This window comes from Panonychus citri, unplaced genomic scaffold, assembly GCF_014898815.1.
Source record: "Panonychus citri isolate SS breed McGregor unplaced genomic scaffold, ASM1489881v1 Contig00074, whole genome shotgun sequence".
In the NCBI taxonomy this organism is placed as follows: domain Eukaryota; kingdom Metazoa; phylum Arthropoda; class Arachnida; order Trombidiformes; family Tetranychidae; genus Panonychus; species Panonychus citri.
The window spans coordinates 15,980-34,512 of record NW_026515479.1 but is presented as its reverse complement, the minus strand read 5'-3'; the positions used below and the strand labels follow the sequence as shown (position 1 = coordinate 34,512).

Sequence of the window (18,533 nt, the reverse complement as noted above, 5' to 3'; positions counted from 1 at the left end):
TTATCATCAAAATTTAAGTGTAATAATAACGAACATCTTTTAATTGAAGTTAATTAGGCTACTTCGCTAGTGAATCTTTGTGATTCGATTTTTAATACTGTTTACTAATTAACATAAGTATCAACTTTCATGTGTGTAACAAATTGTTCTGATGTTTGGATTAAACTTATTTTGTTTTCCATGTAATTTGATATATTAAGATAAATGTCACCATGAAATATTACCCAATCAACGATAATTATTCAATTTTACATAGATTTATGATGAATAAAAAAAACATTGACCTTTTGTTATTAGTCATCATAAAATCGTAAGGGAAAAACGGACTTTCATCTGGTTGGCCAAATTTCACAATATTTCCAAACAAGAACGAGAATAACTACAATATCTTTATAACTGAGTTGAAGGTGATAAGTTCCGAAGGAACCAGACACCCAAATCTCTATCCAATGATAATCATTGGATAGAGATTAAAAAATTACTCAGAAAACTCGTTTTCTGGGTTAAATTAACTTTGAAAAAATTTTCCCGCCACTAAAATTTCAATAGTTAACCTTTAACCTGAAGTAGAAATGACTAAAGGGGCTCGGCTATTGTTGGGTTGAAAACGGAAACAGGAGATTGGCTTTGGTTAGACACAAGCTCGCGACTTGAGTGGTATGAGTTTGAGCGTGACTCAATTGTCTTAGCAAAAGATCAAGGCCATTCAGGTCATTTCTAAAAGAAAGCGTTTCAAGATCATCTGAAGGTAATATCATTGTAACTATTTCAATTAACATCCAAGGAATGAAATTAAAACAATAAAGCATTTAATATTCAACTATTAACGGTTCTTTAACCATTATCATTAAGCTCATCGCCCCTCTGTTAATAATATCAAAATACATTTTATCACATTGGGTGATTATTATTATTCATAATGAACGTAACAATTGTAATTGCAACACTTTGCTAATTTAATCATTGACCATGATGTTAACTTTTATTAATTCAACGTTAACCTCCTCTGGTCATTTATTTAATTCATTCATCTTACACTTCTAGTACAGTATAAGATGATTCAAAGTAATTCATTTAATGCCAAATTTCCGTATACTGAAAATAACACACCAAATGAATGAGACCATGAAAAACAATCAACCGCAAATGGATGATACTTATTACCTCATGTAAAGTGATTGTAATAATAATAGTGAACCATTACTGAGATAAAACAACTTACACTGAAACACTTGAAAAAGATAACATGATGAAGATGAAATTATCATGGTTTACACTTTACTTTTTTATCATCATCATCAACATCATGAGAATCTTCATGGTTTATTTAATTACTTGATATTCAACTTACAGGGTAGATGGAAAACACTTTGGAGGTGGAACAAAAAATAACATCTTGTTAAGGAGGTTAAAAGGCTCTTTCAAGCTTCAGGGTGGGAAAAGGATACTCAGGGTGGTGTATATATATACACACAAAACTAATACCCACCGACTCCAATCAAAAAAGATAATGAGAAGAGGAAGAGGAGGCGGAAAGGGAATGAAAGAAGTGGATGAGTGGGTGGAATTGAAGATGAAAAGTTTTAACACTGAAAAAAAAACTAAACGTTGAATACAAAAGACTCACATTACATTTATATATTGTTAAGGTTTCCCTTCATGGGGAAAAAAGTATCATGAAAAAAAGGCAACCGATAATAATGATAATATGAACGTTAAGCCAATAAGGACATTTATTGTTATCACTTGAATAATGGTTCAGGTTATATTTTCTTTCTTACCATGAGATTTTCTTGTTCAAGAACTTTATTATTATTATTATTATTTTGTGAATAGTATGAAATAAATAGGTGATAGTGGAGGTGAAAAAGGAAGAGGAAAGTCACTTTGAAAGATGATAAAGTTTCTCATTTGATGATAATAATAGTATAATATATATAATAGTTGAGATAGTTAAATATGTTACTGAGTTTTTCACCATCTTCATCAGCGGGTTTGGTTAAACTGATTACTTTTTATTCATGGCGAAAGTTTCATGAGCTTTTGGTTGGTCAATAATTTTATCGTTAAAATTGATATATTGAAATTGTTATAAGTAAAACAAGAGGTTCCATATTGGATTTCAATTGGAAATGTTTCCTTTGGATTGCAGGGGAATCAGAATAATCATCAAAATGTAAACAGTTTTCTTTTTGTTCATGAGAAGGGATTTAGAATTGGCTGGTTGGTGGTAATCATGATTACGATCATGATAATATTATAATGATAATCGTAAATGGTTATAATGTTGAAGGAGTCAATTTATTGTATTTATCACTTTTCTCTGTTTTCTAATTTTCTTTTATCATCTTTTCCAATCTCTTTCATGAGAATGATGATTACAACTGAATAGTATTCATGATGATTACTTTTTATTGTTATTATTATTTTCATCTGATCATTACAATTGAATCTTAATTAAAACCTTTTCCTTTCAGAAGGTAAGTTTGATTTTGTTATTCAAAAACAGTTAATCAATAAAACTTTTCAATTTCTTTTTATCTTATGAGTTTCATGTGTGTTTATCTGAGACTTGGAATATCAAAATTGATAATTTCCAACTTTACTTTTGTTCTTAATCATTAACAATTTACCTTCTCTTATTGATTTAATCTAATGAATAAACAACAATAACAATCGCATATAATATGTACTTAGGGAAGTCATATATTTATCGATAAGTTAATTGGTTGAATTGTGAATCGTTATCATGATGATTTCGATATATATTCAATGACATGACATGAGTTCCAATGGATTTTCAATGAACATGTTATTCATTGAGCTTGATGTTTATCATGGTTATTGTTCATTCCGATAGCTGAGCTCATTTTATCTTCATTATTATCATTACCTATTATATTTATTTTTCTTCTGTAATTGTTTTGGGATTCGAAATGTACAATATGTTCAGTAGCCTCGTTATCGTAAGTTCAGCCTGAGATATAAATGATAGCACATATATCGTATTACATATATTTTCATACTTCTCTCTCTCTCTCTCTCTCTCTCTCTCTCTCTCTGAATTACTTGATTGGTTACACTCTTTGTGTCTCTTTCTATCATGGAGACAATGAGAATTCTGTTGATACTCATTCACATGGGAATAATTTCATGTTCTCAGGTAAGAATGAGAAAGAAATTATTATGCCAAGAAGATAAGCAAGAGAAGAATAAAACACAAATTTCTCCATCATTCTCTCTCTCTCACTCTTATCATGTAATTCTCATTATATTATCATGTGCATGTTCATTGTTCATCCCAGTCCAATGTTCGTGAATAATAAAATTAAATGACAATTAATCGATGCCCAAACTGCCCATTTACGATCACCCATGTAATTTTTTTTCCTTTGATCGGAAAATCATTTAATTAATATAATAGTGTGAAAGACTTCCGGAAATTGAGACTATTACAATCATCATCATGCTCAAGCAATCAGTTGATTAATTAATTAACTTAATGAATGTTGGCAAAAAAATTTTAGGGGAAAAAAATTACTGGGTAATCATTCATTTGGAAATTGTATTTGATTCAATGTTCTAAGGTAAAGTTGAAACTGTCATGATGATGAACATTTTTACATGATTAATTGGTCTCTTGAACTTTATATTTCCCCCTGAAATATTATCAAGATTCATCTACGATTGAAATTGCGTGATCATAATCAACGAGTGAAAAGTCATCATGCAAGAGGAGGAAATAAATTTCTTATTCTTGAGAAAGTTGAAAATTCAATAATTTAAAAACATTCACCAAGAATTCATTAGATGCTTGATTCTTGAATTATCATGAAACAGTTCTGATGATCAATGAATCAAAAATCATGATGATCATGTAGCTTTAGATTGATCAATCGTATGAGAAAATATCATCATCATGAAATTGGAAATGCTGAATTGTTGATTAGATAGACAATATTCTGGTATAAATTTTCATCATCATGAAATCCATGATGGTGAGATGTTATTATCATTGATTTGTCCATGATAATACTAATAAGGTAACATTGTGATTCCCTTGTATGAATTATGGTATTAAAAAGGATAAGTCAAAAAGGATTATCAGAAGATCAGATTCATTTGGGAATTCATCTTATCTCAGTTAATCTGATTTACCTGGTATCATGTTTTTCCTCATGGAAAAACAAAATTCCCAACATCGAGTCAAACTCTTCATGATGATAACATGAGTGATATTATCTAAATGAAACTTTTAATCTCTTTTGGGTTTTAAAAAAAAAATTCAAATTGTATCTGAAAATTATCACGAAAGCGGAAGAGCAAAGGTTAATTCAGAAGGAAAAAAAAGTTCGTCATGAACTTTTCTCATTCAGTTCATAATTTAATCTTCATGGTGAATATTTCATTTCGTTTTTTGCTGCCTTTGTGTTAACTGCTCATTCCAATTTTCCTGCGGGTCTAATGTCTTAAGTTAAAATTCATGAAATGAATTTTAATCAGTAAGAATTAACTAATTACATTATCATGTAAGTAACTTTCAGCCATTGAGATTTAATCTTAAGCCAGAACTTTTTCTTTCTCAACAACTATTCAATTCTAATCTTCACTGAAGAAAACACTTCGAGATTTGTTTTTTCCCCAATTTTCTCATGAAATTAATCATTGAAAAAGATTTTCTTAGAATCTAAACTTTTCCAAACTTCGAACGAGACTCAACAAGTATCAACTGTTGGCTAGAATTTCAGTGACAATAACAATTCACTTTCTCTCCTTTTCTCCATGTTACCTGATTCTCTTGCATGATAATTTCCTCTAATAGTTCAACTATATGTTGTCGAAAGTTTTTACGATAAAATTAATTTAAATTTTTTCCTCTTTCACCACAATCTTTTTCTCCTCTTCCTCATCTTACCTTGTTCATCCACCATCCATCCCCCTGATTGTGTATATATACTCAACTTTGTTCATGGTTCAAATGGTTTTCTAAGATGTAACTCAATTAGCTTTACAGAATAAAAGGAAATCTTTTTTTTTTCAGAAAAAAAAGTTCATTTCATTGAGATTCCTTTTCTACTCACAACTCACTTTTTTTTCTTACTTCTTTCAGGCATCTCTTCATCTTCCACCTTCTCATCCTTATCCTCCTTCAGAATCCCAAAGTTACTCTAGTTATATCAACTTTACCCTCTCCTCTCCATGTAATTCCGATGGGAGCTTAATGGAAACTACTAGTATGTATTTTCTGGTTTTCAATTCAACAATGAAACCTATTTTTTGATATCTTGTTCATTGTCTTCATCATCATGATGACAATAGTAATGATAATGTTTATTTTCATTCAAAAATCTATTCACTCTTTCCAGCCCCTCGGTTCTGAAGTTTTATGAAAATATTAAAATGATTCAATAATTCATACTTCAGATAAAACAATTGGTATATTACAATCTTATGTATACCTTGAACCAGCATGATTACTGATTTATAACCAATTGATCAAGATAACGGTGACTTTATTCATGGAGATTTTCATGATTCATTCACAGATTGAATATGAGATTTGAAATAAAAATGAATCTTTCATTGAGCTCATGACCAATAAGAAATCATTGAGAGACCTTTTTATTTTCAGGATAAATTCTGGTTCAGAAAACATGATCAATTTTCAAATGTTGAAAGATTTTCGTTTTCAATACCATGTAAATTTAAAGTCTCATGTGGTCAGTCAATGGAATCCACCAGATAACTGAATCTAAATGAATGAGAAGCTCAAGACTATCATCACGATCCATTGAATAACAGATTGACCTAATGATAAGATTTATAACTACAGGAAACGAGAAAAGTTCTGAGCATTATCACATGATAAATTCTGGGAATATTCAGATTCATGAGTTTCAGTTTGGCTTATAACGAGTAAAAATAGAGAAACAAAGTGAAATATAAAAAAAATATAAACAAGAAAAACTTGAAATCTTATTAACAGAAACTAATCTGATTAACTTGGATTCTCTAATCAGTTAACAATTTAAGCTCATCACAGAATTAAACATGACTATTATCTATTATTATTTCGAACTCTGAACTTGAATTTCTCTCTCTCTCTCTCTCTCTCTCTCTCTCTCTCTCTCTCTCAGTTTCCTGAATAGTTATCATGGAGAGAGTAAAAAGTTGTTCTCACCAAAAATATTAACTTTCTCTTACAGAATAAAAAAGTTAACAATGTATTCATCCTGAAGATGATGCGGTTAAATATTATGATAATATAACGAATAGAAGCTGTAAGAAAATATTACCACCGGTGGAAAAATTTTACCTCCATATTTTCATACTACTTAATCGTCCACACCATGTTAATATATTTACCCTGGAGCTGATTTTTTCAGTCTCATTTGAATTTTATTCGCTCATTATTTCATATCTTTAACTCTGATAATCGCAACCTACAGAAACCACCGGTGGTTCAGCTTGAATATCATGTTTACCTTTCTATTTAAACCTTCACTTTCATTGATATTAAATAGTAAACAGCAACATGATGATGAGAAAAACATATCTCAGGTAACTGAATTTGAACTTTAATTCCATGACTCAATCTTCAGATAAACATTTTTCTCTTTAATCTTTTCAATTGTTTGGTGTATTTCTTTTTCTTTCAGCTCATGTTGTTGAAACTTCATGATGAACACATGAAAATATCATCATCATTTCATGATGATTTCTGAGGGGATAAAACATGATTCCCATTGAGAATTTAATTGTAATGAAATGTTTTCTACTCTCCCATGAAAACTTATATTCATAGTGAATGTTGAATGAATAACCACCATCACCATGAAATTGCCATGAACAAAAACATGAATGAATATCATTTACATGATCAGATCAGCTTCAATCATGATTATTTAACAACAATTAGGTGAAAAACAAAGCACAAAGATTAACTTTAGTTGTATCAACGATTCCATGGGTTAACTATCATATTATCATAATCAATTGTTAATCAATCATTTGATAAGTCAAACAGTCAAGTATAATTAATGTAATCATTGCAACAATCAAATCAATCTATTAATCATTTAACTTGATTTGGTAACAATATCGATCTCAATTCAAGGTAAACATTTACTTTTTTTTCAATTCTGATATTACAACAATTCATCAAACCACAGATAAGATATCGTTAATTGAGGTCAATCAGTTGATTGTTTCAGTAAATAGTAAACAATTTAATCGTTATCATATATTTTTTCATCACTCAATTACAATGTTATCACAAAAATCAATATCATAATCATTATCATGATGTTTATTTATGATGAATGAGAGAGAGAGAGACAACAAATAACGGTAACAAATTTTGTTTTCCCACTTCGATCAAAGTTCTGATATTGTTCAATGTTGTTTCATTGTTCCCATTATCATCTTCATCTTTATCTTTATCTTCATGCTGATGAAGGTGAAGAGAAATATTCGTTGGTAAAGAAAAGAAAGAAGAGAAAAAAACATTCTTTTTCCTAGTTAATATTCTGAAAGCATTTTCCTTCTCAAACTATTCTGATTAGATTATTGATTTTCCACACGCTCCCCTTTCCCCACTCACCCAATTCTCTCTCTCTCTCTCTCTCTCTCTCTCTCTCTCTCTCTTGTAGCTTCTTCAGTCTCTGAGAGACACACACATACACTATTCTTCCTCTGAATACCTCAACCCACCTTATCTCTCTCTCTCTCTCTCTCTCTCTCTCTCTCTCTCTCTCTCTCTCTGTTCCTCTGTCGACGTCTTTCAGAAGTTCTGTAGAAAATAATAACCGAGAATTCTGTTTATTTTTTTTTCTTCCCTTTCCACCAAAAGCATTTTCTTTCAGGGTTAATTTTTTCTCTCTCTTCCAGTCTCACCTTTTCATCTTCTTCTTCCCTTTCACTCTGTTATCTTATCATTTAATTTTCTAACTGCTCCCAACAATACAGATCTTGAATTCAGGATGAGCATGAGGAAAAAAAATCCCTGTTTATATAACTCAATTGGTATTCAAACCCTGGTTTACATAAGAGTCTGACTGAAATGGCGGCGGGGTGGAGGTTTTTTCATACACTTTCATCAGGTATCGTTTAAAATTTGATTGACAAATTCAACCTGAACAGATTGTTCAATTAAACTTGAATGAAGCCAATTTAGTTGAATTGACTTTTAACACATTCCAAGTTTAATATAATCCAATCTTCAATTGATTTATCTCATTGAAAATCATCGTCATCATCATTCTTATGATAGTTTATCATCTTGTTTATCTTTAAATTTTGCTTTTCTTTTTTATTCCAATATTAAAGTGATCAGCATCATCATCATCTCTTTCATCATCATCACTCACTTGAACTAAACCTTTTATATTACCATGAAAAGGGACAAATTCATTTCATACATCCATGAAATCTTGATGGTTACAAGTTGAAGGAACTCTCAAAGTTTCAAATATATTTATTGATATCAACCTGTTGACTATTATCAGGAAAATTTATCAATTTAAGTTTGATTACAATTCTGTAGTCGTTATCATGGAGATTTATATTTACCTGGATATGTATTAAGTATGTGTTTATTTCATCATCTTCACATTATTATCGAGATTTAAAAATCAATATCATGAAGGTAAATGTTTCTCAATTGGAGACTGATTATTGGAACTGTTCTAATTATCTCAATTTCTGTTGAATTCTTAGTTTATCATGAAAGGTTTTTTTCTCTCATGAATATTTATTGCATTTCATGAAATATTCTTGGTGAGAGGTAAACAATTACTCAGTTATGGTTTTTAGTGAATTTTTGCTTCTTCTGGAGTATGATTATCATGAATGATGAACTCATGGTGAAATTGGATTAGTTGAAATAGTGGATTAAAGTGATTATTATATTCGTCATTATCTCGGTGGCTTTGGGGTTTCTCTCAACGTTGAGATTATTTTACTTTCTGTCTGCTGTTTTTCATTCCATGAGCTTCATATTCATCTTGTTTCCAGAAGTCAAGGTAGAAAATAATCCGGGCTTCGTAGGAATTGGGAATTGGGAGAGTTTTGGATTCAGAGGGAGAGAGAGAGAAATGCTGATGATGATGATGATGAAAGGATGATACAAGAAGATGATGAAACGATGCCTCATGGTGAGTATGACGTAAAAGACAACAAGATGGAAGAGCTAAAATGGCATAATCAAGATTGATGAAGTTCTAGTGACTGGAATTCAGTTTTACTCTCTCACTCACTTTTCATATCAATATCAATAAGAATTTATCTTCACCATCATCTTCTTCCATGTCTATTTCTCTTCTTTTGAGAACATTTTTTTCTTCATCTTCATTAACAGATGATAACAAGTTATATTACAACTACAAGCTAATCAACAGAATTGGATCAACATTGTAAATAGAGTAACTTATTCATGAATATTACAGTCTCATGATGATCATCTTGGTGATAATTTTTCCTCCTCTCATGATTAAATGATAACAATTGATTCATAGATGAATCATAATTGTCTTCAAAACCTTTTCAACAGCATTTTTAGTCATTAGTCAAAATACATATAAATTTCTTGAAAATTGTTAACCAACTTAAGATTCAATGAATCAATAAATGTAGAAAACGACAATCAGATTTGATAACTGTGAGTTTATTGAAAACGTATAAACATCAAGATATTAATTTTTTTAGAAATTTGTAAATTCAAAACAGTTTGAAAATTGATATAAAAATTGATTCTAATTTTTGTAAATATAATAAGACTCTGAACAAGTATGAGATCAACAAATTTTGAACTGATAAATTTTTCATAGATATAGAAAATTAGAAAGTTTGATTCTTGAATCTTGGAAAATTTTGCTATGTGGAAAATGAATAATCTGGATTTTAAAAGCTTTGAATTCTGAGCGGGAAATTGAATAAATATAAAACATTTGAAATGTCAAAGGTAACAAAATATGATTAACAAATTTGGGGAATCAATTATTTGGCATTTGAATCTTGGCAGGACGAGAATCTTTGGTTTGAATCAACTTTCTTGGTCTTTGGAATCTTCTCAATCAGTTTCCATGTCTTCGATTTCTTGAGTATAATCCATATATTCAACCTTTTCCGAAATTAGCTTTTTTTTAGAAAATGAAATAAACCAGATTACATGATTCTTCATGAGAATGTCTTTATCTTTAGTCTTCGAAACTTGATATTTACTTTTGATTAAACACCTAAGAACATTTTTTCTGGTACAAATATTCATCTTGATTGATACTAAAATAGAAAAATTTAAATCTGAATTAGTGAGAGATTCAAAGAAAAGCTAAAAATATTCTAAACAAAAGCCTACTTACTTTTCACCATTTTGATTGATTTATTACTAATTGTTTTTAACTGCTGATTCTGATTCGTTGAAAACTTTAATTGTTGAAGGTTGATTGTTGAATATAATAATTTGATTACTAATTGAAAACAAAATTCACACTGAAATAATCACAAATTAATTGGCAAAAAAGAGTTCACTAGAATCTGTTGATGTTGATAGCTTTTTCCACGCAATATAAATAGAAAATTTCACTTTTCAATTAATTCAATTTAAAATGATGATTTTCGTTCACAAATCTCATTAATTCTTGTTCTTGAGGTACTATTGACACATAAATTGATAAAAATAATCGTATTTGAGGAGAAATAATCGATGAAAAGAATCACAATAAACACTGAAAAAAGATTCTGTGACCAGAATTAGAAGTTGATCAAAAATGGTTCTACCAAGAAATTTTTAGCGTATTTAAAGCTAAAATTGGAACTTCTTATCAAGAAGCTTTTTTTCAGTCCAGAGTGAAACTCTAACACCTTAATTTTTGAATCTTTGATGTGACTCGTCTCGAAAATATGATCAATATTAATCATTAGTTTTCCAGTGATTCCAGTTAATGGAATTTTGATTCCTGATGCAGTGAATTGGCGACAGAGAAAGAAGATTTTTCCTTTGATGCGAACAATTTGTTTGATCTGATAGAATTCGGAAGACGTTGACTTAATGATTGAATCATCTCTTTTCTTTTCAACACAGTATCTTTTAGTTGAGAATCGAGTACCATTAGAAAACATTGTCTTAATGAAAAAAAGATCATTGATTGTGAGATTCGCATCGATCTCTTCTTTCACAACCCTTAACCACTTTTCTTGATTGAAAGAAGTGTCGTCTTTAAGAATTATGTCCTTTTTGGAATAGCTGTGATACTTGGAAAACAGTCCAAACGTTTTCTTTTCATTTTCAGTCAAATTCCAACGGGAAATTTCAACCTCTAGTGTTTCAAAGTATTTGAAATCATTGATAAATGTTCTAACTAAAGATGGAGCAATATTAGAGGTTCTTCTCACTTTTTCTTTGAGCACACCCATGTAATTTTCCAAAGCATATGAAGAAAAATTGCCATTCGGACCAAGATTGAGCAAAGAATCCGGAAGGTGTGATAGAATGTGTAGATTGTAAGTCTGGAAAGATGATCCATAGTAAATTGATATTCCTTGTTGGAATTCGTGAATCAATTTTCTCAATTCCGAAATGGTTGAATCTTCAATCGGCCCACGATTTGACAAGTAATAGATCCTCACTAAACAGATAACATGATTGATAATTTTTGGTTTCAATAAACCCTTGGTTGCTGGAATGAAATAATAGACGAGAAAACTATCAAATTCAGCACTTTTCCAATATTTGATATGATCCAAATCTCTTGGTGCTCTTCCAAATTCCGATGGGACAGAAATCGTTTTCAATCTTTCTGATAAACATTTCTTGAAAGAACTTTTGTCAATATTCCGTTCGAATAGATTAAGATTATCTTGGCCTAACCAACCACGTAGAATCAAAGATCTGAGTATACCAAGGGCTATGCAATGCATAGGTTCCACACTAACACCGTTTACAATATCGAAAGAATCCAATTCGAGTAGCGGTGATATCCCAACCAAGCCTTTGAATCTAGGAAACGAAGATTCACCAGGAATAGAAACATTATTCGAGATTTCAATATGTTGTTTGAATCTTATGAAATCACTTTTTGTTCTGTTGAGTGAATTTTGATTCTGAGAGTTTGGAAAAACTCTTGCTCCATTTGATGATGTTGCCTGAACCAAACACCAATCGCATCCGTTGAGATGATTATATTGTCTTACACTTCTTAAATAGGCTCTCATTGGAGCATCAGCGATCAGACCAATCACATGGAAAGTTGATTTGCGAGCCAACGAATTTTTGTCTGTCCAGAATAATGGATTACATTCAAGATCTTTTAACTCGTTACAGATTGGAGAAAGAAAGTTATTCACACTAGGTTTAGTTCTGCCAACATATAAAGATACTAAAAAAAAGTGAGATTTTCTGAATATTGGTTGTAACTCATTGATAGAAATGAACAATGGAAAAATTTTCAGCGATGAACTAACACCAACTTGTACTTCATCAGAATGAAGAGAAAGAGTTAGTTTTTCCACACCAGAAGAACAATTACTTTTTATCTTTGTTGCTTGAGCGGCTTGATGTATATCTGTAATCGAAGATTCTAAATTTCCATTGTCAAGATCCATGATTGAAATTGTTGAAAGGTGAGTTTCCAATTGTCTGCGAAAGCTGATATGGAGAAAGTATTTTTCTTGCTCTAATTTAGCTGGACACTCTTTTCCATTGCAGTTGAATCCACCAAAACTTTTTGGTTCTCCGGAGAAAGGTCCATGGTTGTGTCCTTCAGGACAAATAATGTAACAATCAACGGGATTCTTTTTAGATCTTTTATCATGAAAGTATCTTATTGATGGTAAAATAATTGGATCTTTCGAGAACCTTTTATTCATGTTATTGAATAAGTTAACCGTAGACTCTGCCTCGGTGAGATTCAAACCTACTTCAGATAACAAAGCAGACATAACAGCTTGGCCATACTCTTTAAGGCTTGGTGACTTTTCATCGAGACTCTGATTTTCAGCGGTGAAAATTTCTGATTCACTATCAGAGAATTCCCTTGGATTAGAATCTGATTGAATTGAATCAATCGAATCGCTATCGAGAGAATCTCTAGATATAAATTCACTTTCAGGTAGATTTTCGATGTAATCAGCTTGTTGAAATGAGCGAAACCGCTTGACTCGCCGGTAATCAGTTCTAACTGAAGAAGCACTTTTTTGCTCCATTGAGCTAACACTTTTTTCACTTTCACAAATTAGAAAATTTTCGAACAGAAAAAGTATCAAAAATCAACTAAAACAAAGAAGTCAAGTTTAATTAACAAAAAATTAATTAAAAAAGTAAATAGATTAATATTTAGATGAAAAGAACAAACTTTAAATAGAATAGAATAAACACATGTTCTATTCTATTCTAATTGTTCTATTTACCCTTTTGTTCTATTCTTTTTTGTTTCCATGGAAACGTTAATCTAATCAGTAGAAAGACCAATGAGCGTTGAGGAAGATCTTTAAATTTTTTATCTCGATCGGAAGTAAACAAAATTTTAATTCTTTCATTTTTTTATCAAAAATTTCAGTTGTTTTATTGATTTTCTTTAATATTTGTTTTAAATCGACATACAATAAGATCAGAATTTCGATCTGTGACCAGTTTTATGAAAGTTTCCAATCGGAAAAGTGTGAAATCAACAAAAAAAAATCTTAAGAAAAAATTTCTTGTCAACCAACAAACGCTTATTAGTTGTATTTTAAACCTAATGGAAAACCAAAAGGTTGTTGTGGTGATCTTACGAGTAAAAGGAAAAAACAACATTGAAAAATGTGTTCCAATCGGTTTTAAATTGGATTCTGATAAAATTCCTAATGGCTTGAAACAATCGCGAATGCACGTGAAGAATCTTATTCACATCAACGTTGAAAATACAAAGCCAATACCTGCGATGATCGTTTCAGTCGGAAGTAAGTAAAATTTCAATTCTAGTTAGATTTTTGCTAATTTTCTCATTTCATTTTTTTGAAAGATGATTCTAAGGAAATCGATTCTTCGTACAAGAAATTCTGTGAAAATGTTCAAGGTCTTTCGATACCTAAACCACCTTCCAAAATCGATAAATGGATTGACATTGAATCTGTTGGTATTGAATCTATCAGTGCTTCATCATTGAAAGTTTTAAAGCAAGTTGACTTTGATAATTTTTGGAAAAAATTAGATTTTATCAAGCGACGTGAAAAGAGGATTCATGATCAGAAAAATATTCCGACAATTGATCTGGAAAATGAGAGTGGTCCATCACAAAACACTAGATCAAGTTTCAGACCAGTTAAAATTAAACAGGAAGAGGGTGAATTAAACCAATCGCAAGAATTCAATATGGAAAATGCTTTGATTACTTTCAAGGATAACTTGCAGGCTCTTCGACAACTTGGTGATTCGCTTTCGGCTTCCGATGTGCTTGATCAATTCGATCAAGTTTCAAATGTTTTGGAAACAATTGTAAAGCATCAGGAAAATGTCAAAGAGACATTTGAGAATAATAGATTACAGATTATCAAAAGTGAACATCATTCACCATTGCCTACAAATCAAACAAGACAGATTCCAGTTGATGAAACTGTATCAGAAGGAACGATAACTATGTTAGAAGGTAATCTTCCGGTTCTAACAAAAAAGTACAGAAAAATGTTAAAATCATTCCCGAAAAAAATTGAACAAAGAGAGCCTACTACAGTTCTTACGAATCTAGTGAAATACTGCTTTCCATCTCACTGGATTCTTGATGTCACAATGAAAGGGCAGAGAGGACGACAATCATTGATTTCCATTTGGAATTATGAAGATCCTCTAAGCTTACCACCACAAGGAGATATTATCACAGGATTGGGATCGAGTCGACTCGTTTCATTCATTGGTAAGTTGATTGATTGCTTTTACTTGTACCAAGAATCATCATTGATAGATAATTTTTTTCATATCAGATCATATCATGCGTCAGTGTGGAAAATTCTCTTATAATGGTTTTGTTGAACGTTCATTGATCGGAACTATGAGTAAAGCGATGCACTACGCTCGAACAAAGCTCGAGAAGAAGGAATCAGTTGATTGGAATTCTTTGGCTGATGATTCTAGTACCGAGGATTCTGATGATGACGATGAATCTAAAGACGAAGAGGCAGAGGAAGTTGAATCTGAATCAGAATCTGCGTCCGCTGTGCCTTTGAAAAAACGATCAGCCTTTGACTCCATGGATGATAAGAACGATCAAATTCAAGCTGAGAAAACTGATGATAATATATCCAGGAAAAATATTCAGGCACTCGAACAGGCATCTCTGAAAGATATTAGAGATTCCAGCTCACCTATGAATCCATTTTCGGGATCTCAAGAAAATATTTCAGAACCAGTTAACTTTTCTACCGCTATTCCATTGACCCAGCCATATTCTACATCTACTCCAACGCATTATAATGATGAAAAAAGCAAAGACGAATCGGGAACTGGAACTCTCGAAACTTCAATGGCTTCAAATTCAGATTCTGAAGATAGAAATCGAATGAAAAGATCAACTACTTTTGATTCAGCATCATCGAGTGTCTACAAAAAGAAGAAATCAGATCATGATGACACCATTTCGGCAGACGAAAGTGACAAGACAAATGACACTATGATTACATTGGAGAAGATCAAAGACAAGGCAAAGGACATTGTTGAAGCTTCTGGTCAACATGAATCACCGATTCCAGAATCTTACAGTTCAGATTCTAATTCAAGCAAAGTATCTTCAGTAAGCAAATCAATGCATAATGATGATCAACAGAGTGGAGGAGGAAACGGTGGAAAAACTGATCAGAGAACTAATAAGTTCATTGGAACTATTCCTTCAAGTTCAGAGTTGAAAGAACCTCAAAGAATTTTGGATCTTTCTGTTCTTACTGATGAACAACGAGCAGCTGTATTGGGATTCCTTTCCAAAAAGTGAGCTACAGGTATTTTCAATTACAAATTATTATTTCAACCTTCAGTTACTTAGGTTATACTAAAGTTCAAATTACATATCTCAATCAACCAATAGAATTCCAATTACCTTCACTGAAATCAAATAGCAAATCAAATTTTTTCAAAACAAATTTCATTTACGTCACAATATGTAACCGTTTTTTCAACTTTCCAAGAGCCAATTATGATCAAGAATATTGATCAATCTCATTGAATTTGAAAATCAATTATTTTTCGTTGCTCTCAATAATCTCAATAAAAGGTGTTCATTTTAAAGTGAATTTGACATTTAATCTAATTTCGGGTCAACGATTAAGTGACAAAGCTTTTAACAAAGTATAAGTCTAAAATGTCTGAAAGTTTTTCTAACAAAAGAGTATCTCGTAAAAAACCTTTCTGTGCTTTCGATAACTTGTCATCATTATCCCAACCAGTGAAATCCATTTCTACAAGTGAAAAAGTGATCCAAAAAAGTGTTGTTAACTCTGATGTTAACAAAAATGCAAGTACATCGCAATCTCAACCTCTACCAAAGTTAACAACCACCATTGAAAAACTGAATGATAATCTTGATTCCAATGTTGTTGAAAGTGATCCAATGTTTCCAACAAGTGGGAAATCAACAAGAAGAATCGTGAATAGTGACCATATTTTTGGTGTTTTCTTGCCTCAAATACTAGACAGCAGCTATAGCGCGATACAACAACCCGTTTTGATAAAATTCAGATCATCTCAACTTTCAGATTCAGGAATCAAATTACCATTCGACGAATATTTCAACTATGAGAATAATTTTCATATAATTGAAATTTCTGGAATACGTTTTCAAGCTCAATTGATCGCTTGTGGAGGTAAATTCAATTCAAAACAATTTGAATCGCTTTTGGTAGGCTAACAAGATTTTTTATTCTATTTTTCAGAATCTCCGTATATTGTTAAAGAAGTTTTCGATAGAAACAAGTTAATTGAACCGAGTTGGAAATGCTTAATGAAAATTAAACGACTAGAAGGAAAAGCTACGTTCATTGGTCATAAACCACTCAAATCAACCACCGATAATCCAATGAAACAGATTCTAGGTGAAGAATCTTTAAAGGAGATTTTCAAAGAAAAAAGATTCGAGCATGGTGATAATAGTGGTCCAATTGTAACCAGAAAAATCATTTCTTCTGATTCATGTGATGACAAAATTCAATCGAAGAAGAAACGCCAAGAATCTGATTTCCGAGAACGACTTTCCAACATTGACGACTCAACTGATCCAAAATTATCATCGAATTCAAGCTCAGACGATTCAACAAAAGATTCTAAGAGTCTAATGAACAGTTTGCAAACTGAAATTGATATTCTGGAGCGGAAAAAGCTGGTTCTTTCTGACCTTGATACAACAGGCTCGATCTTGATTTCAATTATAAGCTCTTTACGACACATCAATGATATTTTGTCAGATAAGAAAAAAAAAGAGATCGAACTTTCAAACATCGTTCCGGAATCGGATAAAACTTTCAAATGTACCAGAAAGAATCGTATATTCTTAGAAGGGTTGATCGAACTAGATTTGGATTCATATGAATTTGCTTCTAAAAGAGCAACACTTGGGAAACCAGGATCTTTTGCTTATGCGTTTATTAAATTCTGTTTTCCAGAAACTTACTTTCGCGGAGTTACACTGGGGAAAAAAAATCTAGACAAAAAAGAACTAGATTCCTTGAATTTTTCTAAAGAGAAAGCAACAATTTCCAAGTTCCCTCTTTCTTTTATATGGGGATTCAAAGAGCCTTTTGAACAACGATTCAGAGGCCATTTTGATTTCAGTTTGGGGCAGAAAAGAGTCAAATCTTTCATTGGTAAGTTGTGAATGAGATTCTACACGACAGAATCTTCTTCGTAAATGTATTCTAATATATAGATTCTAAGATTGTTAACATTCGCTAATCTTCTATGATTCTGAATATTGAGAATCTACAATTCTAATGATAAAAATGAAATTGTCCAACATTCTAGAATTGAAGATTCTAATAACAACTACATTCTACTATTTCAGATCATCTATTCAGAAAAGCAGGAGTTTTTCGATACACAAACCAAGATGAATTCAAAGTTAGGGAACGTATTACTAAAGAACTATGTTCTCGAAATTCAACATTCAAACGAAAGATTCGAATAGAACATCGAGATTCAGAATCTGATAAATCAGATTCGCATGAAAATTTTGAGAAAAATGGACTTTCAAATGAATGGAATGATTGTTTTGATGGACTGGCTTGTGAATAAAAGTTCTTGATTGTTTCCAATTTTTTGTATCTCTAAAATAAGGAATTGTTAATCAATAAAAATCACTGTTAATCTTGAATTTAGAATTTTTGAAGTTTTGACTCAACATTTATTCAAAAGCCATCAATTTTTTTTTGACTCACCATTGAATCAAAATGGCAAAAATTGCTTATTTTTTGAATCAACGTTGACTCTACAATGTTGATTGGGATTAAATTAACTTCTAAGGAAAAGGCGGAAATGGTAATGATAATAATCATGAATTATCTCCTTTCCCCAATGAACTTAA

The 18,533-nt window shown here is 31.2% G+C and overlaps 3 protein-coding genes across 3 annotated transcripts in view; 1 reads left to right on the top strand and 2 right to left on the bottom strand.

Annotated features, from left to right (window-relative positions):
* Window positions 1-10,368, bottom strand: part of LOC128386734 (agrin-like) — a 29,371-nt gene extending 19,003 nt beyond the window's left edge. The window contains exons 1-2 of the mRNA XM_053345807.1: window positions 10,359-10,368; window positions 10,222-10,278 (exon numbers count right to left, since the gene is read on the bottom strand). Coding sequence (XP_053201782.1) covers window positions 10,222-10,278; window positions 10,359-10,368 — 67 coding nt within the window. The remainder of the gene's footprint in view (window positions 1-10,221; window positions 10,279-10,358) is intronic.
* Window positions 10,369-10,376: 8 nt separating this feature from the next.
* On the bottom strand, window positions 10,377-13,200 carry LOC128386733 (uncharacterized). The gene has a single exon (XM_053345806.1). It carries the CDS (start codon window positions 13,198-13,200, stop codon window positions 10,750-10,752), a length of 2,451 nt encoding a protein of 816 aa, XP_053201781.1. The 3' UTR covers window positions 10,377-10,749.
* A 1,941-nt stretch (window positions 13,201-15,141) lies between these two features.
* Window positions 15,142-18,324, top strand: LOC128386730 (uncharacterized). Its single transcript, XM_053345804.1, has 3 exons — window positions 15,142-16,821; window positions 16,891-17,817; window positions 18,015-18,324. Exons 1-3 carry the CDS (start codon window positions 16,320-16,322, stop codon window positions 18,242-18,244), a joined length of 1,659 nt encoding a protein of 552 aa, XP_053201779.1. The 5' UTR covers window positions 15,142-16,319; the 3' UTR covers window positions 18,245-18,324.
* Window positions 18,325-18,533: the final 209 nt, after the last annotated feature.

Excerpts from the sequence above, each read along its gene's own strand:
- LOC128386733 (XM_053345806.1), bottom strand. The coding sequence starts at position 13,200 with ATGGAGCAAAAAAGTGCTTCTTCAGTTAGAACTGATTACCGGCGAGTC.
- LOC128386730 (XM_053345804.1), top strand. The coding sequence starts at position 16,320 with ATGTCTGAAAGTTTTTCTAACAAAAGAGTATCTCGTAAAAAACCTTTC. Across the intron at positions 16,822-16,890 it reads TCAATTGATCGCTTGTGGAG|AATCTCCGTATATTGTTAAA; the intron begins GTAAATTCAATT and ends TCTATTTTTCAG. Across the intron at positions 17,818-18,014 it reads AAGAGTCAAATCTTTCATTG|ATCATCTATTCAGAAAAGCA; the intron begins GTAAGTTGTGAA and ends CTACTATTTCAG.